The sequence below is a fragment of the Blennius ocellaris genome (genome assembly GCF_963422515.1).
Source record: "Blennius ocellaris genome assembly, chromosome: 12".
Taxonomy (NCBI): Eukaryota; Metazoa; Chordata; class Actinopteri; order Blenniiformes; family Blenniidae; genus Blennius; species Blennius ocellaris.
The window spans coordinates 10047519-10074174 of record NC_137661.1 but is presented as its reverse complement, the minus strand read 5'-3'; the positions used below and the strand labels follow the sequence as shown (position 1 = coordinate 10074174).

Here is a 26656-nt window from a genome sequence, read left to right as displayed (position 1 = left end):
CAGAGAACTGCTACCCTCTAGTGTTTGTTAACTATAGGGGTGCAGAAAAAGCTGCTGCTTTTCATGGGTTTCTTCAGATAGAAACATAGTTCAAGTATATGATTTAACAGCATTCACAAAAGCATAACAGGCCCAGAACATAAAACTTTATAGTCCACTCATCCCATTCATTTTGGCCTCCCAACAATTTTAACGGTTTGCAGAAGTGACCCAACAACTCACGGCTGAGAAAGGTACTGAGGAAAGCATAACAGCTTACCTTTTTCTTTTCCTTGACATCATATAAGGCCAAACTAGCAAATATGGGTTCAATTTCGATCTCGAACCTTCAAGGAGGAGAGAAAAAAAAGCAGCGGGTCAGCAGAAAGTAGCAGTTAAATAAAAGAGCCACATAGCTTGTTTTTCTGGAAGAGGTTGTTCACCACTTACTTCAAGGACAAGCACTTGACGAGTAGCCTTTGGCCAAAGTGTTCTTTAGGTACTTCAGGCACACAATGGCGCTCAATGGGCTCCTCCTGGATATTTACATAGCGGAGCACATGACAATATAAACATTGCTGACAAACTCAAACCACTCTTAAAAACAAAGATTAAAGTAAGTTAGTCGCCCGGATTGAATGACAGATAAAACGATACAAGAAAACTTGCTCTCTGTACCTCGTCAAGGGCAGGATGTAGAGCAAAGAGCTCCCGGTGGCGGTTGGACTTGCGCTGCTCTTCATTGTGCCGATCTATCTCCTCGTTGGGGGCCCGATCGAGGAGGTGAGGGAGGAGGGCGTCGGGGAGGGAATTCTTCAAGTCAAAAATGCTGCAGGCCCAGCTTCCCCGTGGGGTGTCATCGATAGACATTGACCGCCGTTTCAAATCATCCTTGAAAGCAATGAGAAGATTAAGTAAATAAAAGACAAAGGTTTAACTAAAAAGAGCATTCGAATGGTCGGCGAAGAGAACAGTGCAGAAAATATTTTACTTTATTAGAGGTTTCATGTAATTCAAGGCTGCTATTAATATCTCTAGCATGAGCTAAAGAGCAATCATACTAAAAGGACTTTCACACATAATTAAGTGTCACACAGATCATCAGAAAGAGTCAGACCTTCTGGTGGACTTCCAGGACTGGAGCACAGAATGTCCCAAACACTTTCATTTTTTTTTTTAAATGAATTACAGCATTTTTAACCCTGGAAAGTCCACTACCTGGTCATCCTGATAGCTGCTGCTATCTGGCATCTCATCAGCTTCAAACACTTGTTTAGGTAGACCCTTCTGACGCTCCTTCTGCTTGTCCAGAGTGTTGGGGTTAAAACCTGTGCCAAGCTTGTGGTATCTGAAGTAGATGAGAGCACACAAAGACGCTGTTATTCAAGTGCAAACTGGTGCAACGAGTTGATGAAAAAGAAGGAAAACTTACTTCCTGTTGACAACGGCCCAGTCTTCTGTATACGATCTGACACAATCTCTGACATGACGATCAGTGTCCCTGAAGCCAAACAAACTGAATTAGTATGAACAAGTCGCCTTTGTATACGAGTGTCAGATGTGAAACACGGTCGATGTGAATACAGATGGCATGCGAAGAAACTGATGTCATTTAATCTTTCTGGAACGTCACACAGTTGAAACACTGTACATGTGCAGTGTTTGCATCACCTCCTCTGGAAAACCAACAACCAGAGCTAACGCACCACAACATGGAATGTGTTTATTACTTTACAGTAATCGGTCAGTTCAACCTGATACCAGTGACGTTGGTGTTAATGCGTTGTCCTCAATCCACGTGGCGCTTTTAAACCGTCAGAAAACATGACAACAGCTGAGCCTCAACTACAGTGTTGCCGGGAGTCACGGCTAAGGGCATTTGTTGAAACATTTAGCACAACTCTTGAAAAAAGAAGCTGGATTCTGCGCGTCAACCGCAGAAATGTGCTTCAGATATCAGTCTAGTTTATATTCAGGATTCAAAGTCAACTTAGAAAACAATAAGCAACACCTGAATGAGGACTAACATTAAAAACAGCGACCCATATTTTGGCGTTTCATGTTGTCAAGTAGACATGGGGTCAGTGGGTTAAAATTCTTCAAGTGTATCCATGTCATGAGCAACTGTACTTGTAGTGCCCCACATTATCCCCGACAGTTATTGAGCAACATATTTCGATGTTTAACATAAGAAACCTCCAGCATGCAGCTATTAGTGCTGTGTTTTGCCAATATGAATGTACCAGATAACTGGAATGTTGAAAGAAAAAAAATAAGATTTATATATGAAATATATAATATAGTAATTTCCAAATGATGTGAGTTTTTATTTTGACTTTTTTTTGTTGCGATTTCTGTTCAGGACAAATACTGAGCAATAACACAACATAGCACTCCACTATAACTCTATACTGGCGAAGACCTCTCTCAGACCCTTACCCTTCCTCTGGGACGGCCTGGACCACAGTGCGACACTCCCTGGGAGTGGAGATGACCTCGATATCATCTGGGGGGAACTCAATCAGATCTCGAAGGGGACCTGACTCAACAATGGGAGGGTGAGTGATGAGGTACTCCTCAAAATCTACTGGCTCCACGGCCTCTGTCAGGGGAACCTGGTGGGAGAAATAAGCAGAAAGATCAGAGGGGTGTGGAAAGTTTGTCTGCTGTGAAGACACAATACACAGTATGTTCTACTCTTACTTATCGTTCTAATTGTACATAAACGTCTCAATAAAGTTTCCGGTGGTCACATTTTTTTATATAAAATGCTTTATTTGTGTGCTTACTAAAGCTGCAACGGCTTATGCAGCCTCTGAGAAGCTATGAGAGTTAAGTATAATAATACTCCACAGAACAACAGGGCTAAACACAAAAGTGTTTTAATGTGCTTTTCTGTTAATTTTGCATTTCAAAGGTAGACAGTAAGTGACTTTATGATCACACATGACAAACACAGCCCAATAAAGTGTAAAAGTAGGTAACAATCATAAATATACAAAAAAAACAAACACTTTTTACCCTTATATACAAATCAATGTCACTGTCTCCACAGTCTTGATGAAAACATTTTGGAGCTTAACTCAAAGCCTGAAGAGCAGTGTTTGCAGACACTCACACATCTTTAAATTGGAAATATATAAATATAATCTGAAAAACGTGTTGAAATAGGAGACCAAATTTGTCCTCAAACTGTTTGGGGAAATTCAGGTATTAAGGTTGCTCCTTCAGGCAGAGGTTAAATGTTTCATTTATGTGTGCGTGAGTTTGTACAGCAATCAAATACCAACTGTTGTCTAATTAAAGTGGGAAGGGAGAGTGTTTGTTGGTTGAGCTCCCGAGCAGCTCAGGGTCAATCAGCACTACCCCTCGAGCAAACATCCCAACTAAACTGAGCGAGGAACCAAAGAAATACTGCAGGACGGACGAAATGTGGTGAGAATGACTTGTTATCGCTAATGGCATGTAATATGACATGAACAGTAGTTGTTCAACTCAAGAGAATTAAATAGATTTTATTATGGAGGCATGGCTATACTTAGTTGGATTTCAGTCAAGCCAATATAAAAACAATTAAACATTTTTAGTAGCTGTAATTATAAATTCCTTTTGGATGATGTCTGATTTTTTTTTTTTTTAGGATTTCATGTAGGTGTATAATAAAGCTGCTACGAGCAGCAGATGTGTATTTACACACACACACACATCTGCTTCCTCTATTCCCCAGTCTCACATAATGTTTTGAAAACCAACTGACCAGAGAAAGTCAACAGTAGACCAGTGCACGTCAACAGAGACTGATTGGTGGCTTTTCAACTCACTGTGTTGCTTGTTGCGGTTCCCACATTGAGATTCTTGAAGAGCTGCGGAGAGCCCCCATACTGACCAGAGATCTGCTTCCTAACCTCTGCTGCCACAGTCCTGTAAACACAAACGCAGACAGAGTAACTCCAAGCAGTTGGCAAGCTGTTCAGTCATTAAACATTGGCAGCATTATTTGAAAAAAATTTTTTTGATACAATATAGCTTTTACAGAAGAATAAAGGATTGCAAGGTTGTTGGACCATGGCTGTCTCCCTGACTACTTATTATAAGAACAATACTACTCTGTGTCCTCTGATGTTAACTGGCTTGATCTGGGGAGTTGTGAGGCAGCTCACTGTCTCCATGGCCTCCACAGCGCTGGATCTTGGTTTACTTTGGTTCGTTCTTTGCACGACATCACATGCAATGGTGCGACATCACAGGCAGTATTCGCAGACATCCTCCCTCCTTTTCAAACAAACATTTCCAGGGCTCCCCATCCAGATGTGCACTTATTATCAAATTCAAGGTCTGCTGCCCCTATAAATGTTTCATACAAACAGCAATTTTGGGCAGTGGTGTCCTTGAGGTTAGAAAAGCAGACTTGGGATCGGACGTTTGCAGGTTTGAAACCCACTGCCCACAGATTACCACTGTGGCTCCTTGAGCAAGACCCTTGACTCCAACTCCTCCCTGAGCGCTGTACTGTGGGAGCCCACTGCTCCAAGCATGTATAGGTCAGGTTTACAATCCATCCGTTAAGGTTAGTAAGGTTAAAACTAGAAATAAGATTGGTGCAGAAGTGCGGAGAAGCTATTTTCCCAATGGGGCCAATAAAATACAGTTTTTTTGTTACATCATTAGATGTAACAAAAAAAGCAATTTTAATATTAAACAATCATTTTTGGGGGGTAAAAAAAAAATCACATCAACAGTGACATTATTAAAAGAGCATCATGTCTTCCATTTTTTTTTGGATGGTAACATTTACATTTTCAACATCCAATGCTTTCAAGATATGTCCCAAAATCAATGTCAAAAACACATGCAGTGCTCTGAAAGAAAGAAGAAGAGGAAAAAAACAACAACTAAATTGCTGCAGTTTTTTGTTGCTGGTGGATAACAATGAGCCAATCGAAATCTTGGAGGGACAATGGCAGTTCTTTTTCATACATTCTTGGTTTGGCCTTGAAATTTCCAGAGCAGTCAAATATTTAGTGGCTATTCTTTCCGTCTCAGAATGGGGTTAACTGACAATTCTACTACATGAGGTTGGTCTGGGCAGTGTGGTTATGGTAAAGTGGCTGTATCCTGTGTTTCCAGTTATAGGTGTTCATTTGATCCTGGGTAATGGACATGTGGGCCGACTTGAAACCAGAAGGGGTAATTGCTGCACAACAACATGGCTGGGCCATCTTCTTGGAGAGTGGTACTCTGTGTTTCTGCACAGACTTAAACATAAACAAAACATTTCACAAATGTTTTTTCCAAAACATCAGCTAAGATCTTCAAAATCTGTGAAAAATAAAAAGATGTACTTATGAGATATTGGCAGATACTTTTTTCTAAGTGGGCACAATAGATAATCTTGGTTCATTCCACAGTCATATGTAGTTAGACCATTCAGTCTGAGAAATTCAACGACAACAGTTGAACAGTTCTTGCAGCTCACAATTAAAAATGAGCTCCAGTAATTCCTTATTTTGGTAGAATCCTACTGAAGTTTTTTTTTTTTTACAGGATTGCTGAAAGGTGAGATGACAATTAGTTGGTACATTGGGTTAACAAGCTTTAGACAATTTAAGACATCGCCCTGTTTGTTCTTATTTTAGCAGTTCTACAGTTGATTAAAGACTTTGATCTCTGAAATGATGCCAGCCAAGTTAGTGAAGGTGTTATGTGGCAGCAAGAGGTTGAACCAAGACCAACAAGGTTCGGCCTGATTCCAGCCTGATTACCACTCAGAGAAGGAAATCATGGCTCTGCAACACTTTGTATGAAGCAGGAAATGAAGCTTCTTCTGGTTTACATCGATCAGTTATTCCCAATCTTTTTTCTTGAGGGACCCAAAGTTGCATCATTGTAAAGCGAGAGCATGTACACCCCCACTAAATCCTGTACAAGTCCAAAAATAATTTCAAGGAACATCATATCACACTATATCTGAAAACAGTTTCATTCGATGACCTTGTTTTTCTGAGGATGAACTGTTTGGGTTTACACACTTTCTCTGGGTGTTGGTGGACTGGTGCTGGTTCAAACTTTCATTCACCAGTTTTTCACCGCAAAAGATGCATTGAACTCTAATTTTTGCCTCTATGAAGCCATGTTCTATGTAACTCTCTTAGCACATTCTTTTTTCTTTTTGACCGATTAATCTTTGTCTTTTTTACTACTGCTTACACTTTTAATGTAAATGCTTCAACTCAATAGTTTTGTGACGTAAATGAATTAAATGTTGACCTATTTTTTTTAGACATGAACAAATGTTATACCACTGTCACGTGGCCCATTAACCTAACTCTTCATGCACTTTTATTGTGCCTTTTGAAGCTGTTCTGACCATGCCTGTGTTCTTAATTTTCTAAAAAACAGTCAAAGAAGCAGGTCAAAGGAGACAGAGGTGTTACGCAAATACTTCCCGTGATTAATTCTGTAACATTCCTTCATCGTAATTAATCATTTGGTTTCAATTTTAAAGTGTCAATGTTTCTTTGGGAAACTTCATCTTTATATTCGGGGGCGGGACCGCCTCTGGCTTTCTCTTGAATATTTAATCTGTTTCCTCCGCAGTTAATTTGCCAGAGTTGGAGCGCCTGAGCTTTCTTGAAGTGTGGATGTATCTCACACTTGGTTTACTTTGGTTTGTTCTTGGCAGCACAACATCACAAGGCCCATTCTCAAAAGCACACCATTATCCACTGATGACGACACACAATATTACTCCATTCGCTCATCAGTTATCTCAATTTTCACTTAAAATAGAGTTTTGGTTTTGACACCTTTTGTCTTTTTCCCGTCTTTGTCATGTTCCTGGTTCAGGTCATGACACTACACTGTGCAATAACCAAACTAAAATGTATCTATTATGTGACTTGAACAGTACTGCATGGTAGATAGTCATGTATAACATATTACCGTATCTGTAAGATTGATGATGAACACATCTTCTTTATATGGTAACAAGGTCATGCTCATGCTCCAAACACAGCTGAGAGCCTTAAATGTGTGTGGTGAAAGAAAGTAGCCTGTGTACCTATCAAAAAGCACGGTACTAAATCATAAATCTGGTACCGCTGCGTCAACAATGTGACCCTGTATTCAGTGCTGTGGAAGATCCTCTGCCGATGCATGAATTCATTAAAAAGCTTTCAAGTTTAACATAGAGGTGACATCAATTGTTGGCAAGATCAACTGTAAGAATAAAAAAAAAATACATTTAACATCCTCATATTTGATAGTAAAGTTTCAATTGTCCACTTTATAGCCTTAAGTAACAATTGCAGCAATTGATCTGAATGTTAAAGACAGGTTCTCCCCGAGGATTATAACTCTCCAAACACGTTCACTCTGTTCAGAGTTGCACTGTTCCACCTCAGACAACATCATATATTACACCCAGACAGAGAGGAGGGAAGCAAATAAAAACCTACAGACCCAAGTGGTCAGCACAAAGCTCTTGCTGTTCAACCACTGCCTACGAAGGCCCTTTAAATCACAGAAACCACCAAAACCACTCAGAGACCTTTGCCTTGAACAAAACAACAACGCAGCAGATAGCCCAAAGTGACACAAACAAATAACAAATTAGAGCCGAGGGAGAAAAGCTGGAAACAAGCGGCTCAAGGTTACGTTACACCGTGACACAGAGAGTCGGTGGAGTTATTGTGTGACTAACTGAAGTTTTCTTTATAGGTATTCATTTTTGTCTTAGTTCGCGACACAAAATTCTGTCTCTGGGGCCAATCCTAAAACAAATGTCACAATAACGTTTTTTTTTTAGTTCTACTTTGAACTCCCAACTATAGTAATGCAGATTATAGTAATACTCGCTGTGACTTAGTCAACAAGGCCAATGTCATAGCAGTGCCCACTAAATGAAAACTGATAGAGCCACAGGCACCTGTTTCACAGCAAATCATGCATACAAACAGGGATATTTAACCCTGGCACAACACGGTGGAAAATAAGACATGCTTATCATTTAAAGAGGGCGAGGAAAGAACAAACAGCATAACCCAATGTGTCAGGTAAAGATGAGGAGGATAAATAGGAGAGGTCGACTGGCCTCTGCAGTGCAGTAATGTCATCGCTGGAGAAATGCAGAAAGCACTGAAGCGACAAACATACCAAAGTCATCCATAACGTCTCCTGCTGGACCTTTAATTAGCCCCGGGCACTGAACTGAGGAACAACTTGATCAAACAAACAGAATTGTAGTTGCAACAACAACTCCCAGGAAATAAGTAAAACATAAACTGACAGAAGACTGGATGGTTTGGACATTTACGAATTGTACGTAAGGTTATATTTCCGCTACTGTGCAAGACTATTAACACGCACCAAACTTTCTGTAAAATAGTAAAACATTGAGTCTTATTGGAAACTGTCACGACGTAGAAAACAAAGAGCTGGGTGTGGTTATCAATTAGATTCAAACTTGTAAAATAAACGGAGAATAAGTGCACTTTGTAAGTTAAGTAGAGTCGGGAAAACTGCACATTGTTTTTAGTTCAAGCTTGTGTATTTGTAAGCTGCTGAGAGTCACTGTGTCCGACAGTATTTGGCTTCACTGTAACATTTAGGAAAGTAAGATCTCAGACCAGAGTCTGCAGCCTTTCTTAGAGGCAACTCTTAAATATGTGAAAACAGGTTGAGCTTTGTTTCACATTGCTAAGAATGACACAAAAGATATAACATATCAAACTACTGACCATTTTCAGATTCATCCAGCCTGGGAGGCGGTTATAAAAACCAGTAGTCTCACTCTCTAAAAATGCAGGCTTCGTGTGGACGGAGCCATTATCTGATAACAAAACCTGACTATTTGTGGATGAGGACTAAGACTAACTACAGTCGAGCTGAAAGATGAAACATTTCCAGATGGTTAACTGAACTTTTAGTCTTTTCCCAGGCAGTTTTACGACCAAAACGTGCACAGGGATGCTCCTGAATAGATACGTGAATAGAAATGAACTTGCTCCTCCAAGTTGAAAGTTGTTAACTGTGGGTGAGATTAAGAGATGCCGACTGAACATTACATGAAGCTTTGCCTTAAACCCAATTGAACACAGATAAAAAGAAATGTGTGTTGACGTTTTAAAGACGTCAGAGACGTTTTTGCCTTTTCGGTACAGTAAAGCTCGACAGTATTAAAGTGTACAGGAACCATTACATATTGTAAACGGATTGCACCTCAGTCACATTCACACACACAAATAGAAACAAAGCGGCCCGGTTCTCACGAGTCCTCAGGAATAACTTGTGGCGTGGTGCGCTAACGGACACTTCAGAATGCGACCCTGTGATCACAGGATGATTAAATAAGCTTAACATCAAACTCAGCCTCATCTTCTCTACTTCACTTTCTCTGAATAACATGATCTGTAAATGCATTGTATGTTCCACAAATTCACATGAATTGGTGAAAAAGCGAAACTACATGTGAGTTTAAAGTATGGGAGCACGGTCTGGGCTCAGTTGGGAGAATGAGTCATCTGCCGATACCAAGGTTAGTAGTTACTTCATTTCCTATTCCGCCCTGTCCTTGTGTTGAAGTGTCTTTGGGCAAGATGCTGAACCCCAAGTTGCTCTCAGTGATGTGGGAACACCTTACATGGGAGCCGGTACCATTAGTGTGTGACTGCTCATGGAAAGCACAAGACTCCTGAAGCACAATAAAGTGCTTTAGAAGTAAAGTCTAAATTACATAAAGAAGGCAGTCTGGTATCTGATACCAAGTCAAAATCACATTTGTAATATTTAACCAATGCATTTTCCTCGTGATGCACCATTGATTTATACTAAATAATACCATGTTTAATAGAAGAGGTATTAGACCATAGTTTAGCAGAAATGTTGTCGGTCAGATAGATCTGAAATCAATGATGTGACAATTCTGAAATTAAAAAACCAAAGAAATATATTGTCTTCATTGCTGCATGGTTGGGTTTTTTCCCCCCAACTATCTTTAATGTTACAGAGGAATTATCAAGTCTCAAACTCTGTTGTTATTATAAAATTATGACTGTTATTGTGATTACCCACTGACATATTCCGATTTTAAAATGCAACTACTTTCAACATGTACACACAATAAACAAGAGCAATGTTGGCTTGTTTCATTTAGTGTGCATCAAGCATTTGCCATGTCATATTGGTAGAGGTCTTTTTTCCCCCCAATTATTCTCCAATAATTTACATAAAATTAGTATTAATGTCAAACCTACAGTAAAGAATACAATGTCAGGTTATTGCATACACCCTGTTCCAGTTATCCTCATTTCTGAAAACCCTCACGCCAAACATGTGAAACTCACTGGAGATGCAGACATTTTTTTATTTTTAACCAGCAGTGAAAGACAAACAGTGGCCCTGCTCAGCCCTCACACCAAGGGCTTGGACTGCCTCTGCATAAGTGGTTAGTAATAACAGGGATCGTTGAAGTCTCTACCTGAACACTGGCTGGGATGATGGTATTTGACAGCTTGGACAAAGCCCTTTGTTAAAGAGATTACTTTGATCTGTCTGAGGGGCGTGGAGCAGATTATTACATCGGTATTTGATAGCAGCTGATATTGGCCTTTGTTTCCTCTCGCATATTTGCCCTCGCCTTCATTTACCTTCGAGCACAGCCCGGCAAAGTTCACTCACATCCCCGCGGCTGTCAATTAAACCGAGAGTCCTCGCTGCTGTGGACGGGAGACAGCCGCAGCAAAATAAATAAATAACAACATGCTCGTTAATTCCCCGCTGCGAAGTTCATTTGAGTGCGGGCAGTCATTGAAAAACAACTGTTATTTAGGCAGGAGACATTCAGTGAGACCACTATCTGGCCCCTTTGTTAGCTCCCAGTGTCGGAGGAGCCGCTAGCAGCGTCGCCGTGTGTCTGGGCGGGTCTGAGCATCTCTGCCGCTACGCGGCTAACGACGAGCGGCTAGCTGCGAGCCGCGGCCAGGCTGCGCTGGCGGCGGCCGGGCCTCCGTGTCGGGGGGCTCCCTCCGCGGCTGCTCCGCGAGGGCGAACGAGACAGAGGAGAGGCGGGCCGAGCTCGTCCCGCAGTCCCGAGGCTGTTTACCTGCTGATCTTCTGGGCGAAGGCGCGGCGTTCAGCCATGGCAGTGGCCGCTGGTGTGCTTCAGCGAGATTCCCAGGCAGGCAGGGAGCAGGCAGACTCCGCTTTCCACTCACTCACTACGGCCACAGGGAAAACTGGAAAACGGGAGAATGGATCATTACCGTAATGATCGTAGCACCGTGCAGCGGAACACACCCGAGGAAAAGCCGTGTGCGCACCTCATACCGTCATAACAGTATTATGTGTGTACTGTACTTGTACTAACTGAATATTCATTGTTAAGTAAGTAATAAGTGTTTTTATCAGGATGAAAACTCTATCACAGTCTAAAAACAGTTGATAATGTGATAACGTATAACAAAACATACGATTATATGTATTATTCCAGCCATGGCAAATAATAAAGTAGCATCTGCATTTACAGCAGCTGTGTGGACAGAAAAGCCCAGAAACAAATTACACACAGGGCAATTACAATAAAGTTAAGGTGATCATAGCATAATATGAGAATGTGAGGTCAGATTCAGAATTTTTGAGGAAACGTTTAGATGTTCACGAGGCTGCAATGGTTAGTGCTCTCAGCTCAACCTACGACTGGACAGGGGTTCAAATACCAGAAATTTCTTTTTGTGTGGTGTTTGCATGTTGTCTCTGTGTGGAATCTAAAATGCAGATCAAAAGTTTCGAATACAAATTTTTCCAATTTTTTTAAGATTCAAGCTGTGGTGAAATAGATTGCATGGTGTGAATTGTACTTAAGAATGAGTGAAACTTCATACTTGGGTATACCAACTACTATTTAATTGCAGTGATGTGGGTATTTGGAGTTCATAGTTTCCACCCATGAAAAAACATTTTTTTTGGAGGAACTTAACAGCACAAATATTGGAGTCTCCCCTCGCCCCATTCTTCAATTGCAGAGAAGAAAATGCGCAGTATATGAAAGGTCTTTGAAAGCCTTTATTATCATTTTGTTTATTTTATATTCTCACAATCATAAGATGGTTTGTACAATGCTTTTATTTGTTGGTTCTAATCATCTTATCTTCTAAAGTATTTTTAATTGCAGGACACAGCATGTTTTATAATTCATTTTTTTTCCTCAAAGATATAAATTTTTAAAACACTGCACTCCACGTTAATATCATGATATAGTGTACATAATATTTGAAGATTCAAAGATTCAAAATCACACTGGAAAATTCCATACCACTAACCCTTAGATATACCCTACTTTTTACCCTAAAGCCACCCCCTTGAAATTATCTGCACCACCCTACATAAAGAAAAACATTGATCAACTCGAGAGTTAAAAGAGCCTAGAAAATAAATAGAAAATAAAAACAGAACCAGAAACATAACAGCTTGAATGCACAATTTACACATATCAACTTGTTATAAATACACGGCGCCTGAAAAGGCTTCATTTGGATATTATATTAACACATATATAGAAATAGTTGTCCCTGACAGAGGGTCTCCGCAGAATTATAAATACAACTGGTATGTGTACGGTTTCAGGTGACGCAAATGCTTTGGGTTATTATGCTTGTGGGCGTATCCCCATCTTCACCATGTTGAGAGATCACCACTGGAACTATAATTAACGCAGGAAACAAGCAATTACAACAACCTGGCTGATGCAGTAACAGTAGTTTAACGGAACAATGCCATGTTGTACTTTTTAGTGAGTATTCATGTTGAGCTGAATGAAGTAAAACATATTGCTCAGCTCTCCATCGCAATCCCTGCTTTTCATGAGGCCCCGGTTGGAACAATTATTGGAATTGGTATCGAATACTTACACTGATACATATCTGGACGTCTGAATGGTAAAACGATCTGAGAAGGACCGGAATGTGGTAAAAATGAATTATAACCTCCTTTGCTGCGCTTTATTCTGCAGAGGGTGCTTAGTTTTGTCGAAACGGGTTTCCCGAGTGAGCGGTGCAGGGATAACATTCGCGTCACAATTCAGCAAACAACTTAAACTCCGCTCAGCTAAGCTAACAAGGGTATTTACTCGAGCCCTCCTTCAACTCCTCCCTCAATCAGCGGAAGCGGCACGGATCAGCTGACTTGACGGAACCACTTCCGGCCCTTTGCGTGTGTGTCAAGTGACTGTTGTTCTGTCAGATTGGGTTTCGAATGGGTTCCTTTCTCCTTCGCTGGTCCAAATGGAGAATAAAGAGAGCGACGAGGTGGAAAAATTGAGGACAAAGTTCTTATCGGTGTGGCACAATGTGAAGTACAGTAAGTATTTTTGCTTCGGGCACACACACACACACACACACACACACACACACGCACGCGCGCACGCACGCACGCGCGCACGCACGCACACACACACATCGGTTTTGCGTTTTAGTTTCAGAAAAGTTTTGCGTTTTCACATTTTGAAACGATGTTCCGTTATGGCAGAAACACGAGACCATGTAATCAGCATGTTGAGCCGCGAGTTGGCGTTATTAGTTTTTTTTAATTAAAAACACACACAGCTACCCATTGACAATAATGGTGAGCACGTGGAAATTTGCATGGGCAGACGGCAAAGTTAGATCGTTATTACAGGTGGATCTGAACTACAAACTTACCAAGTCCCAGCAGAATATGAACTGGGAGACGTGACATTGTTTGTATTGTCCATCTATTCATGCATGCGGCCATGGTGCACATGCGCAGTAACAGCAGAAAAGTTGCATTTTCGCCCATTGATATGGAACATTTTTGAAAAGTTCCACTTTGGGAGCTGTTTTCAAAAAAATGCGTTATTAATGGCCCCAAGCATCGTTTTTTGCGTTTTCACTTCATGTGAATGGGGTCACATTAACACACACACACACACACACACACACACACACACACACACACACACACACACACACACACACACACACACACACACACACACTCTTTGTGTACACGGCACTCTTTGTGTACAGTTTTATTTCTAATGCTTTCATGCATCACTGCTTTATTGTTGTGACCTACATTCTGATACAGACTGGATGGACAGAGAAAAGCATCCTGTATTTTGATGTGATCATGCTTGGTATCAAAGGAGAATAACATTTTAATAAATAGTTACTGTAGTGTCTAAAATCATCAGGGAACCACAAAAGCAGCTCATTTGGTCTATGTACTGTATGTCACAATAACTGTTTTCATCCTCTCATCTGAAGACACCAGTCTATCAAAGGGTAAACGTAGACAGACAACCATTCACCAGTTAACCTCACATACACATTGTTGGATTATCGTGACTTTCTTCCAAAGAGGCACGAGCACTAACCACCACGCTTGTGAGCGGCCTCACTGTTTTTAATTCTGCTTTTCATGACATGCTCTATGGGAAAGACCAAAGACAGATTTCCACCACTAGTTTTTTTTTTTTTTATATATATATATTGTAACGGAACTAATATAAACAACCATCAGGAGACAAGAGTGTACTGCTGTTGAGTCAGTCTTTAAAATAGATCTGTGTCATACACTGGTTCATGTGTTATGTTGTTCTTTTTCCCTAAAACAGTAGTTCTCAAACTTTTCAGTGTGTACCACTTGAGAAAATATTGATCTCTCCAACAGTTTGGCTGAACCTGAACATACAGTCGTGGAGACCTGCACTATTAGCTCTGGACTTATAACTTGTACACTTATTTTCAATATGAATTGCACATGTTATACTATATATTTTTTACTCTAAGTTTTGTACTGTTTGGGTCAAATAATTGAATGAACAAGCTGTTAATAACTTGTTGAATCTCCCTTGACAACAATGACTTAAATTCAGCACTTCTTGTAGCTGCTGATCAAATATGGACAATGCTCAGGATGAACCTTTTACTATTCTTCCTCACACGTCTGCTTCCTCGCAACTGTGCTGGTGTAGAGCCACTTTGACCTTTACAAACACTACCGTTTTGAGTGAGGTGAAACATGCCTCGCCACAACAAGGTCTCTGAAGGTGAAGGGTCATTGAGCTGCATAACATGGAAGAGGTTAGAAAGCCGCCTGAAAGACTTTCAATAGTGAGCAGTCCATACTAGGACAGAATGATTACAACAATCGATGATTTCGATTAAGATGGGAAAAAAACAAGTGCTGTGACTAAAGTTGCTTCCCAAGTACAGTGCATGAGTGTGGCAAAACAAAACACCGCAAACCTGGAGGTACAGCTGAAATGTAATCAGAACTCATTCAAACTGCTTAACTTCTTTGTTCATGAGTAGATCGTAGGCAAAATATGACGCAGGCATGGTGTTTATGGCGAAGAGTAATCACTGCACAATTGAGGTTTTTTTTTGTTTGTTTTTGAATCCCTTCTGTTTTACATGTGTTTAAACATCCCAGGTCTGCTTGAAGATACAGCACAGCTGGGATGTTTCAGTAAATGTAAAACGGAAAGGATTCAAAAATAAAACTCCAATTCCAATCACTTTTCAAACGTGTTGAGAGTAATAACTATAGATTAGCTGTAAGTAGTTATCTGAGGGTGGATTGTCAAAATTCCGCTTGTACTTTTTCTACCACTGTAAAAAAAATAATAGTGAGTTATAAGTAGTATAAGTTATAAATAGTCTCACATTCATGTTTAAAAGGCTTCAGTGTGTTATGCTCATGGAGACCATGAATAACAGCCCTATAGTGTGTAGGAGTCAACTATTTTTATGTTTATAGTCAGCTTTTTTTTCTGCTTGTCAAATCACATTGATATATCTTCTGTTTTTTGTGTGTTTTTCAGGTTGGGCTCTCAAGACAAAGACTTCATTCAGTAGGAATTCCCCAGTTGTACTTTTGGGAAAATGTTACCATTTTAAGGCTGAAGGTAAGATTTTCACTCACACACAAACACCTGGGCTATAGTCACTGTAATGGCAAATGAAACATTCAGTTGTTTATCAAATCCTAATCTTTGCTGCACATTTGTTGCATTTATGGAAATCTCAGCATTGCTGGTAGGAAGTTGCATCAATTAACATATTTCTCAAGTGGTTTATATGTGCCTCTGGTAATTTGGAGCGACTTCATCATATCTTTTATTGTTGACCAGCATAATTCTCATTATTTGTGCATGTCTAGCTGTGGTATTAAACACATTTTTCTATCTAAACTCAAAGTCAGTCATTATTTAATCATATGCTACACGCTTGTCTTAACCAAAACAAACCAGTTAATGCCGGTAACAGATACAAGCTGACTAGAGATAGGTTATTATGTTGCCAAAGTAGCATTCATACCAAGTGAACCACAGCCACAGAGAGGTTGTGGCTTTATTGGTAAAGAGGTGATTGTTTGTTTGTTTTTTTAATGGGGTTGGTGGTTCTAATCTGGCCTGGTTCATGTGTAAAAGCCTCCTTAAGTAAGACAATAAACCCCATGTTTCTCCAATGATATGTGAGCACTTTGCATCGCAGTTGTCGCCATTGGCGTTTGATTGTTTTGATCATTGTATGTGTGAATGTGACAGATCATGTGAAGTGCACTGGGACTGCGGCAGCTCTAAAAAGAACTACATAGGATGACATTTATCCATAACACATCTGTTTGACCGCAACCCATCTTACGATAGGCGAGGGCAGGATACACCCTGGACAGGTCATCACAGGACAAACACACAGAGACAGACAAGCACACACCTTTAAGGTCACCAATTAACCTGCTTCACTGTGCAGCCTTAAATATATTATTACAGTTCTCCTAATTAGTTTTCATTAAAAAATGGTATAATCTAAAGTTGAGTCAAGCATGATTTTACCCTTTGTTATTAACAAGGGTTATTTGAAAATCTCCTTTCACCCCTTCAGATGACGACTGTCCCACTGAAGCCTGCTATGAAGCCTCTGATGAGGACTTTGTCATGGGGGACGTTGAGGCTTTCCGGAAGGATTTTGCATCTCGCCTGTGGCTGACCTACCGGGAAGAGTTCGCTCCCCTGCCGGGCAGCACGCTGACCTCAGACTGTGGCTGGGGCTGCATGCTGCGGGCTGGACAGATGATGCTGGCTCAGGCTCTTATCCTGCACTTCTTGGGCAGAGGTGAGTGAAGTGATTCTGATGCGGCACACAAGTGGGGAACAAACAGGAACTGCTGCTTCCACAGGACCTTGAGAGAAACCAGTGAGGACAAGTTGCCATGATCTGATGTGTTTATTAGTACAAATTAGACGTGTGTATGTGTGTCTGGAAAAAAAAAAGTACATTATAAACAAAAAGTTAATCGCGCTCTTTAACAGTTAGTCTATACTACATGGATAACATGTAAACTAAGTTTCAAACTTAAAAAAAAAAATGGATATCATGATAATTATTGCTTCCAGTTTGAATTACCATAGGAAAAACACGAGCTTAAAAATATTTTGAGTCACAATATTTAGATTTCAGTAACTTATATGTTAAAATTATAATAGAAGAAATTAGAAATGGGTTCAAATGATTCAGTTATTATGTAATAAATCCAAACATTTTGTCATTCAAGTCGAATAATGGCATTATGAACTTTTCCAATGTATATAGGTTCTTGAGAGGAACCTGCAATAGCTGAGAATTTGCTTTTTCTTCAGTGACTGAAATTGAAGGTCTATATATGAGGCAGAAATCAACAATGAACATGGCTTCACTTCTTTTCATATAAGTTTTGGACAACAAACACTGCTAATATTGTATTGGCATTTTTATAAATGATCATTTTAATCAATATGAATATTCTTTCAAGTTGCAAAATTATAAGAAAGTACTGAACTTAACTTACACATAATATTGAAAAGTATTCCGTCCTTGCTCATCCCAGCTTGATTATTAAATTATTAAAGTGGAAGACTCTTACCCTGATCGATTGTTTGTCATTCAAAGCTGCAATATAAAGTTCAAAGTAGAAGGAGAAAAAAACCAATTCACATTTCGAGGAATTTAGAGCTACTGATAAGCCTGTTTTAGCTGAACTTGCATGCAGTTTCACCACTGTGCTGTCTTTTAATGTTCGATTTTAAACTGATATCATCAACACAGCATAAACAATAAGAAATTAACATAGTATGATGAATAAAAATAAATAGAATGAAAATCTGAATAAATAGAAAAGTTCATATTTCCCATAATCGAATTGAAACAACGTAACTTCCATTTAGTTTTGGATGCGTCACACTGGACTAATTGAAACATGTTAATGTTTTACTCTCCACAATGTTGGCTTTGAATTTGTGAAAAATAGACCTTTAAAATACTTGTTATATCAAATATCTTTACACTTTCTACCAGATGTTGTATTTTTCACAAATTCAATAAAATTATTGTTTTAAACATTTTATTTTACAGAGTGTGATTATAGAAATAATGGACAAATCAATGTATTTTGTCACTTGCAGCGATTCTGTGAAGATGGAGGATTGCATTTTAGTTTTGCAAAAACACGATGTCGCTCCATCTTGACGTTTTACAGTCACAACCTTTGAACAGGTGGCAAAGCTGCCGTGTTGCTGCTCCTTCTCTCTGTTAAATTTTGTAGCTGTTGTTTATGAAGCTGTAAATGAGGCAGCTCGAATATCGATGAAATGTCGGTTTAATTATGTGTAAACACAAGTGGAATGGATTATGCTGACATCTCTTTTTCTGATAGTTTGATATCTGTTTGTCCAAACAAACCGAGGCTGTTTTTCTCTTTGAAAGAGTTTCTTGATTTTCAACCTGAAACAGAAAGTTTTATTTAGTTGATGCGAGGCATTAAAGTGAGTGAATTCCTTGTAGGTCCGCGAGGCCTTTTGTCTCTGAAGAGTTCGGGGCTTTATGGCTCCACGTAATGAGATGACGGTCGGTTTAATGCAGTCATTTAGAAAACAATATTTAAAACTTGTTCTTCTGTCAAATCTAAAATATGCCACTAATGAAATATTTCTCTATAAAGTGACTAATGGCCACTTTAGGATATTTATTGATCTATTTCACTTTGATTCACTTTGAATCAAGGTCATTTTGTTAATGCCTCCCACTGTACTCGGGTCCATTTTATGGCCTGGGCCACTCCCATTCTCTCCTCCTCCGGCTCCCACCCTGTTTGTAAGGCTAAGGCTCTGTTAAAGTGAAATACGGAGACAATCAAACTTCTAATTGAACAGAATGACACCTATTCTTTTATCGAAGCACTTTTGGTTCAGCTTCTTTAAGGCGAAAATCTTTCATTTCAAGGTCTGATGACTTTTTGTTCTTAATGCTCTGAATAGAAGTTTGATGTGTCGAATGATATCGTTCAAAAAGCTTCACAGAGAGCTGGTGAAATAAGTACATTTGTACATGTTGCATTTATTGTATGAAAAAAAAAAAAGGATAGCCTTTTAAAACACTGCAATTAAGGTTTTGTAAATGCATTTATTTTATTTATCCTTGTTGTGGGTGTCAACTTTATACATGAAATTTCACGTCGCTCGTGTCATCTGAGTTTGGTTGTTTTACGTCGTTTTCATTCGCTCACAGAGTGGACCTGGTCAGAGGCACTCGCACTGCAGCCTTTAGACACGGAAACGTGGACAACCACTGCAGCCAAGCGCCTGGTGGCTTCCCTGGAGGCTTCTCTACAAGGCTCATCCAGGCCCCCCCATCACGAGTCCCCTCCTCCCCGAGGCCACGTCCCCGGATCTGCAGACGAGGCAGACGGGCACTTGAAGGAGAAGTACCACCGCACGCTGGTCTCCTGGTTTGGGGACAGCCACTCCGCTCAGCTGGGCCTCCACAGGCTCATCCACCAAGGCCTGACAATGGGGAAGCGAGCCGGGGACTGGTACGGGCCAGCCGTGGTGGCACACATCCTCAAGTAAGGTTAACGGATTGCGCCTGCACAGACTGGTATCACTTTGACCCGATGCCTAACAATGGATTATAAGATTACATCAAATATAATCGCATTAAAACAATTATACTGGGGGAAAAAGGACAACTCGCCCGATATTCATTTGCAGTAGCTGGGCCGTGTTTTTTCTAGAAATGATTAAGAATATTTATAATGCTGTCAATGGTAAATGTGCTGCTCATTACCTCATAAAGTAGTATACAATAACTCTTCAAGCTAGCAAAATAAACCGTATGTGGTGTTTAGCAGAGAGAGAGAAAACATTTTATTAAAACACACAAATTGAATATTTAATTGCCTGAAATATCAATTAATAATCTCCATAGCTAATCATGTACTCATTTTTTTTGTTTGTTTTTAATTCAACTGTGTGTATGTAAATTGACCGTATTAGAATATTCAAAGCCAGCATAAAGCCTAATCTCACACGTCTTAAAAACAACTAATTTGTGTTAAGGATGCACTGTTAGTGGAAGCCTCAAGCAAACAGCAACAGCCACCATAGATCGTGAACACAACAGAGCCAAACACTAATGGACAGAAATAAAACAATCATATCTGTGGATCATGAAACGATCTGTAAGCTTTAAAAAAATTAGTGTAGATGATTTTATCATTGCCATAGAAAACATACATGCGTTTTTTGGGATGTATGTACCCCTTGTAAAGAAAAAACCTGACACTTCTAACATGTATTTATCATATATAATACATTCTAATAAAGAATTTGAACCAACTGTTATGAGTTGCTATGAGTCACTTAAGTCATTAAATTGCAGTATTTGATCAGTGCAGGCACATTTCTCATACATATGTTCATTCTTTTCGTTTTTCAAATAATATTGAAAGGTTTTTTAATAAACGAGAGTGCTGGTCCCGAATGCCGGAAGGATAAAAAGACTGGAGATAAAAAAAAATTGAGAGAAAACAGTTTTCAGACAATTTCCGTCCATTCATCACGCGTACTCGCTGCATCCAAGTTGGTGTCGCAGGGGCCAGAACCTATTCGAGCTGACCTTAGGCCAAGGGCGGGTGTGACTTGCGCGGGTCGCCTGGCTAAATTTACACACACATTTACCCTCCACAACAAGCCTCACCACTTAACCTAGCAGGTCTTTGGATTATGGGGGAGAAGCCAGTGTGCCTTGAGGAAAAACCCCACAAGCAAAAAATCTGCTACAGAAAATCGTTGTTGGGAAAGATGAGAAGAAAGGATAAATAAAGAAAGAAAGAAAAGATAGATAAATAAATGAATAAGTAGCGTCCATGAGTGTCGTAGTAAAATCATGTCTGGGGATCAGCGTTCATAATTTCATGATATAATTATATCTCAAGCCCTGGTATCTAATTAGCATGACCTTCAAATGTAAATTTTCTGTTTTTGCTCATTTTCTCTCTTCTCCCACTTCTTCTCATCTTCTGTTCCTCCGTTTCTCTTAGGAAAGCTGTCGAGGAGGCGATGGACCCTGGCTTGGCGGGTATAACTGCCTACGTCTCCCAGGACTCCACAGGTATGAAAGATGAGCCTGCTGTTGATAGAAGAGGATGCTGGGCACTGTGCCCAAGCAGACCTTTCTCCCCCCCCCCCCCCCCCATTCCATCCCTCTGCTGCTGTGAGACTGGAGCAACTTAAAGCAGTGACAGGAGTCTGCTGCGTCTGTTTCTCAACGAACACATCCTTTCCAAATCTATAACCTCCCTCGATAACCTCGTCTTAACCTCAACGACCTCAGTGTTGATTCGTGTTTGTCTGCTCAACAGTACAAGAGAGCCGTTTGTGAGCGAGCAGGGAGGCGTCCTGCTAAACAACTGTTTGCTATGATGTGCATTTAATCACAATAATGCATCCAATTATAACATAGGCTGAAATTAGTATTATATTTATTTTAAGCCACTATTTCTGTTTGAGACTTATTTTTGGTCCAAAAACCATTGATGTGTCTGGAGGGCGGGATCTACAGGCCGTACGAACAGAGTTTACAGCTGGACGGCAGGGGTGCGGAGACAGACAACCCGACCTACATCTGACTTTTTGTGTTATTGATCCTTCGCAGTGTACAGTGCGGATGTCATCGAGTGCCACCGGCCACCGCAGGCGGGGCAGCTCCCAGTCGCTGCATCAGACGGGCCTCCACTGCCTCAGGCCGACCGACCGGCCCCCGCTTCCACCGTGACGTTGGACCGAGCCGTCATCCTCCTCATCCCAGTGAGGCTGGGAATAGAGAAGACAAATCCTGACTATATTGACTTTGCAAAGGTGCGTAATGCATTCAGGCTTGCACAACCCACCGCGAGCTCAGATTGAAGAAGATGGTCAAATTGGAAGTGCGGTTTATTAAGAAGCAAATTCAAAGTATTCAAGAGTCCCTGTCTGATGGACTCGTCGTCTCTGCCTCGTCTTTCTCTGTTGGTTTAGAGCATACTGAGTCTGGAGTACTGCTTGGGCATCATCGGAGGGAAGCCCAAACAGGCCTGCTACTTCGTAGGATTTCAAGGTTAGTGTAATGTAGTGCAACAGAAATGAGGAAAAGACACACAGGAAGAGCAAATTATTTTGCATAGCCCTCCCCCCCCTCCCCCCTCCCCCCTTCCCCCCTCGTTGCATGTGGAGAGACAAAGTGAGTTAATGTATTCCTGTTTGCATGAGGAAAATGGTGAGGAGTGGAGATGGAAGCAAGTGAAGCAGGGCTTACTTTATTCTCTCTGACCCATCAAAGCCTCACCCATTTATCACAAGTAAACCTCCCAAGTTGTGAGCTGTAATTGATTTCCATAGGAGGCATGCATTAAATTTCATCTGGGCCCCAAAGTGAGCCACTCTTCATCACCTTCAGGAGCTAGGAGGAACCTTCAGTTGTACATCTTGGCAGTCAATATTTACGCATTTACATTTTACCAATTTGAAATACAGTGGTGGATGATGTCTAAATGACAAGCAATACATTCTGCCTGCCAAGGCGCGGCTCCACTCTGCATTCATCATATGCAAATGGGCGAATATAATTGCGTGTTTGTAAAAGTAATTCCCCCACACAAAAATTAAATGACAACCTCCTTTTGTGGGTGTAAAGAATGTGCTTGAACAAACGCGTCCGATTATGCAGGATTTAATCCATCCTGGTGGATATTAAAAAGCAACAACCTTCTGGGAGGCATATTTGACGCACACAAGCCTAACAGTGGGCCATGCAGGTGACTTTGAGCTACTCTGCATAGAAATTGGAGAGAAATGCGTTTTTGTAATAATCCGATGTTTTTGAATAACTTGTCTTTTGTTTTGTCCTTGCAGATGACAGCTTGATTTACATGGACCCTCATTACTGTCAGTCTTTTGTGGATGTCAGCATCAGCGATTTCCCTCTGCAGGTAATGTGAAATTACACAGACGAGCTGACTGGGCCCCCCAGTAATGTGAATTTAATAGTTTCTGTTAGTACTTAAGGGTATGAATCTCAAAGCAGCACTCGGCCCAATTACACAGTCGCTGTCTGCTGATTTATTTGCTGCTCAGATAAGTGAAGCTGCCACTTAAGAGAAATACGGCAAATACAGGATCAGGCACTGTGGGCCTTAATATTTCACAACCCATACATAAAAATCAGCACACAGCACCATATAGCAACTTTGTTTTATGCTTTTGCATGCTGTGGTATACAATGTGACAACGCACCAGTGTTGTAAATTTATGGATGCTGTGACAGCAGATAAATAGGATTCCATTCATCAAACGACTGTGAATACGTCTTATTTGGAGTTGGGGCAGTCCTGGGGTGTATGCACGCCCTGCAGTTAGCTGGCTCTTCAGCTTAATGAATATTTTCAGACGTATTTTATCTCTTTTCCCTCTAGTCATATCATTGCCCCTCGCCAAAGAAGATGCCTTTCAGCAAGATGGACCCGAGCTGCACCATCGGTTTCTACTGCAGGAGTGTCCAGGACTTTGAACGAATCCAACAGGAGTTGTGTAAGGTGGGGACATCTGTCTGATGCTAATAATAACTCCACAAATACCACTTACTTCTACAAATGCTTTATGATTTATTTTCTCGTATTAATGTGTATGAGTATTATTGTAGTGTCAAACGTCTGTGTGTATTTTACCAGCCTTGGCCATTAGGTGGCACCATTTAGCCATGAAACTGACTGCTGCTCGGCTCCTCAGCCAGTCTCTCTGTTGAATAGCTCCAGTCTGTAGGTCCCTCCTTTAACTTAGCCCGGCTCTGCTTAAACAACTTTTTTCCTCCCTAATGAAATTAATACAGCTTGCTTTCTGTGAGAGAGAAAACGCCTCTTGTTATGTCAAGTCTCCAGTTTAAAGCAGACGTCTCAAACGTGTACGTGTGTGTGTGTGATCGTTCCAGGTGCTGCAGCCATCAGCAAAGGAAAAATACCCTGCGTTCACTTTCGCGCAAGGTCACGGCAGAGATTACGACCTGTCGGGCAGCATGACCCCGGAGAAGAGAGAGTGGCCCTTCATCCGTGACCCGCGGAGAACGGTCACCACTGCCATGGACTTTGTGCTGCTTTGACAGCCCAGTTTCAAAAGTACTGTCCCCATTTAATGAACCAAACCGATTCATCGCCAAAGACTGACGTGATATGAAAGTTTAAGGAACTTTCAAAGAACTGTATTATTACAGTTTAAACAGGTGCTATTGCACATTGTCAGTCAAAACATTTATCATTCTTTATCGTTTCAATGTCGTCTATACAGCTTTGAAAGATTCTTTAAAATGAATGATTTGCATTGAAAAGAGAAAAAAATAAGTTATTGGAAGGTGGGGATAAAATTATACACACACACACACACGTATGTGCAGTAGTAGTTTTTCCTGCTCTGGAGGAAAAACACTGGACAGCATTTAACCAACAGGCCAAACAAACAAATTCCTCCAAGTTTGACACCATTTTGTAGAAAGTGAACTCAACTCTGAGTCGAGCAGCGACCAGGCCTCTGAATATCTGCACTGCTTCATCTGACCCTTCGAGCACCCTGGCTTCTGTTACGCCGTGATAACCAGATGATCATTATTTTCTTGTCCTAACAGGAAGTTGACCAGGCAAATGTTGTACAAAAGAAGAGAAAAAAGGGGGGGGCGCTGCCAGTATTGCCCATCTTCTCTGTTTTCATCAATCAAACTTGAATTGTACAGCACTTTTTATACAAAGTTTAACACAAGAGTGTTTACGAAATAAAAGCAATAAACAATCAACCAACCGCAAACTGTGAGGCAGGAAAAGAAGAAAAAAAACTCAAATATAATTTCAGTTCTATTCAAATATAAAAATATGCTAACTGGAAAAAACAGACTAATACAAATAAAACTATACCTGCCATTTCCCACAATCAGCTGGGACCTGTTCTTGCACTCTTTCAACCTGGAGTGAATAAAGTGCCGGAGAAGTTTTACGGGTTGCATTATTAAACAATATTAATACACAAACTGAATAGAAGACAGAGTTGATCCGTGGCTGGTAAAAATGGACATAATCATAATTACAAAAGATGTTCCCACCAACTTAGTTTAAAATGTCCTATTTACCACATAACGCGTGGATGTCATGCCATGTATAAATATGACTCAAATTTGAGTTGGAAGCTATTAAAGTGCAACCAACAGGCTCATGTGTGATTAATATCTGTCTGAAATGTATAATAAAAGCTTTATTTATTATGGGTCGAAGTATTTGAAGACAAAAAGAAAACTTCCTCAAACATTTTGTCAATCAAAATGAATTCCTCGCCAACAGAAACACTCGGGACACACTCTGAAAGAGACTCATCCTTATTCTTTTCCTTTAACTCGGATTTGAGCACATTTCATCAGTGCAGTTACTTGATTTTTGTATATGTTTATGACTGAGCACAGTCACCACAGTGAAAGTGATGGGAGTTTATTGAAGGGGTATTTCACATTGTACTTCTCTAAGCACGAGCTGGTATTGCTCTTTACAAATAGTCATTAAAACATATTGGAATATGTTTATGACTAACACACATTTACTAAAATATCTGAAGTCGCATGTAAAAACTCATAAACTGGATTCAGGGAATTGTAACAATAAAGTTGTTTTTCAATAAAGTCATTTCTTGACTGATAACAAACAACATATATAGAAAATGCCAAATGTTTGAATTAGTATTATCACCTATGTGTCTTATGTGCAACTCGCAGTTATGATTAATTAGTGTGGCAGGTTTTTTTTTTAGAGCTTTTTTTTTATTCACAAGCAAAGTTTTTTCAAGCCATCCCTGAATAATTGTTCTACTCCTTTATTTCCCTTCCCAGCAGTGACTGAATAATAATATTTTTCCTGTTCTGCGTCACTTAAGACATACGCGTGAAGAAGACATGTCAAGCAGCACATGTCATTTATGCACATTGTTCACTTTAAAAAGTCCTGATGTATTCTGTCCGGTGACTCATTTTCAGCCGAATGACTGTTTTGCTGAAAAATCCTTCTAAGTTTCAAATGTGACACCCTGTCAGCCACAAAGTACCAGAATAAATTCAAAATATTTTTTTGCTTTCGTATTTTGTGCTTCATTTTTGTCTTCACAAGAAATTTTAAGTAACTCTGAACTTATTAAAAAAAACCAAAAAAAACCCAACAAAAACGTTTGTTTCAGTTTACATGCTGGACACAAACCTCAGTGGTGTGTTGAAACATATTCAGTCCTTTTCTCTCCAAGTCAAATGTACTAGATTAAAACTAATCGTACGTGCTAACCATCTCT

At 40.2% G+C, this 26656-nt stretch overlaps 2 protein-coding genes across 15 annotated transcripts in view; one reads left to right on the top strand and one right to left on the bottom strand.

The window, feature by feature from the left end:
* dock7 (dedicator of cytokinesis 7) overlaps positions 1-12974 on the bottom strand; it is a 51411-nt gene extending 38437 nt beyond the window's left edge. For all 14 annotated transcript variants that reach the window (XR_013936857.1, XM_080506457.1, XM_080506456.1 and 11 more), the window contains exons 1-9: positions 12885-12974; positions 11081-11213; positions 3801-3900; positions 2419-2594; positions 1412-1480; positions 1198-1327; positions 658-870; positions 430-515; positions 260-326 (exon numbers count right to left, since the gene is read on the bottom strand). Coding sequence is in view for 13 of the 14 variants with exons in the window: in XM_080506457.1 (XP_080362583.1) it covers positions 260-326; positions 430-515; positions 658-870; positions 1198-1327; positions 1412-1480; positions 2419-2594; positions 3801-3900; positions 11081-11118 (879 nt within the window). In the remaining variant the exon portion in view is untranslated. The remainder of the gene's footprint in view (positions 1-259; positions 327-429; positions 516-657; positions 871-1197; positions 1328-1411; positions 1481-2418; positions 2595-3800; positions 3901-11080; positions 11214-12884) is intronic.
* Positions 12975-13216: 242 nt separating this feature from the next.
* Positions 13217-26445, top strand: atg4c (autophagy related 4C, cysteine peptidase). The gene is made up of 10 exons (XM_080505636.1): positions 13217-13332; positions 15824-15907; positions 16887-17117; positions 19545-19881; positions 21358-21428; positions 21972-22174; positions 22334-22412; positions 23207-23283; positions 23767-23886; positions 24279-26445. Exons 1-10 carry the CDS (start codon positions 13257-13259, stop codon positions 24444-24446), a joined length of 1446 nt encoding a protein of 481 aa, XP_080361762.1. The 5' UTR covers positions 13217-13256; the 3' UTR covers positions 24447-26445.
* Positions 26446-26656: the final 211 nt, after the last annotated feature.

Coding starts and splice junctions, on each gene's coding strand:
- atg4c (XM_080505636.1), top strand. CDS start 13,257: ATGGAGAATAAAGAGAGCGACGAGGTGGAAAAATTGAGGACAAAGTTC. Junction 15,908..16,886: donor TTACCATTTTAAGGCTGAAG/GTAAGATTTTCA, acceptor TCACCCCTTCAG/ATGACGACTGTCCCACTGAA. Junction 23,887..24,278: donor TCCAACAGGAGTTGTGTAAG/GTGGGGACATCT, acceptor TGATCGTTCCAG/GTGCTGCAGCCATCAGCAAA.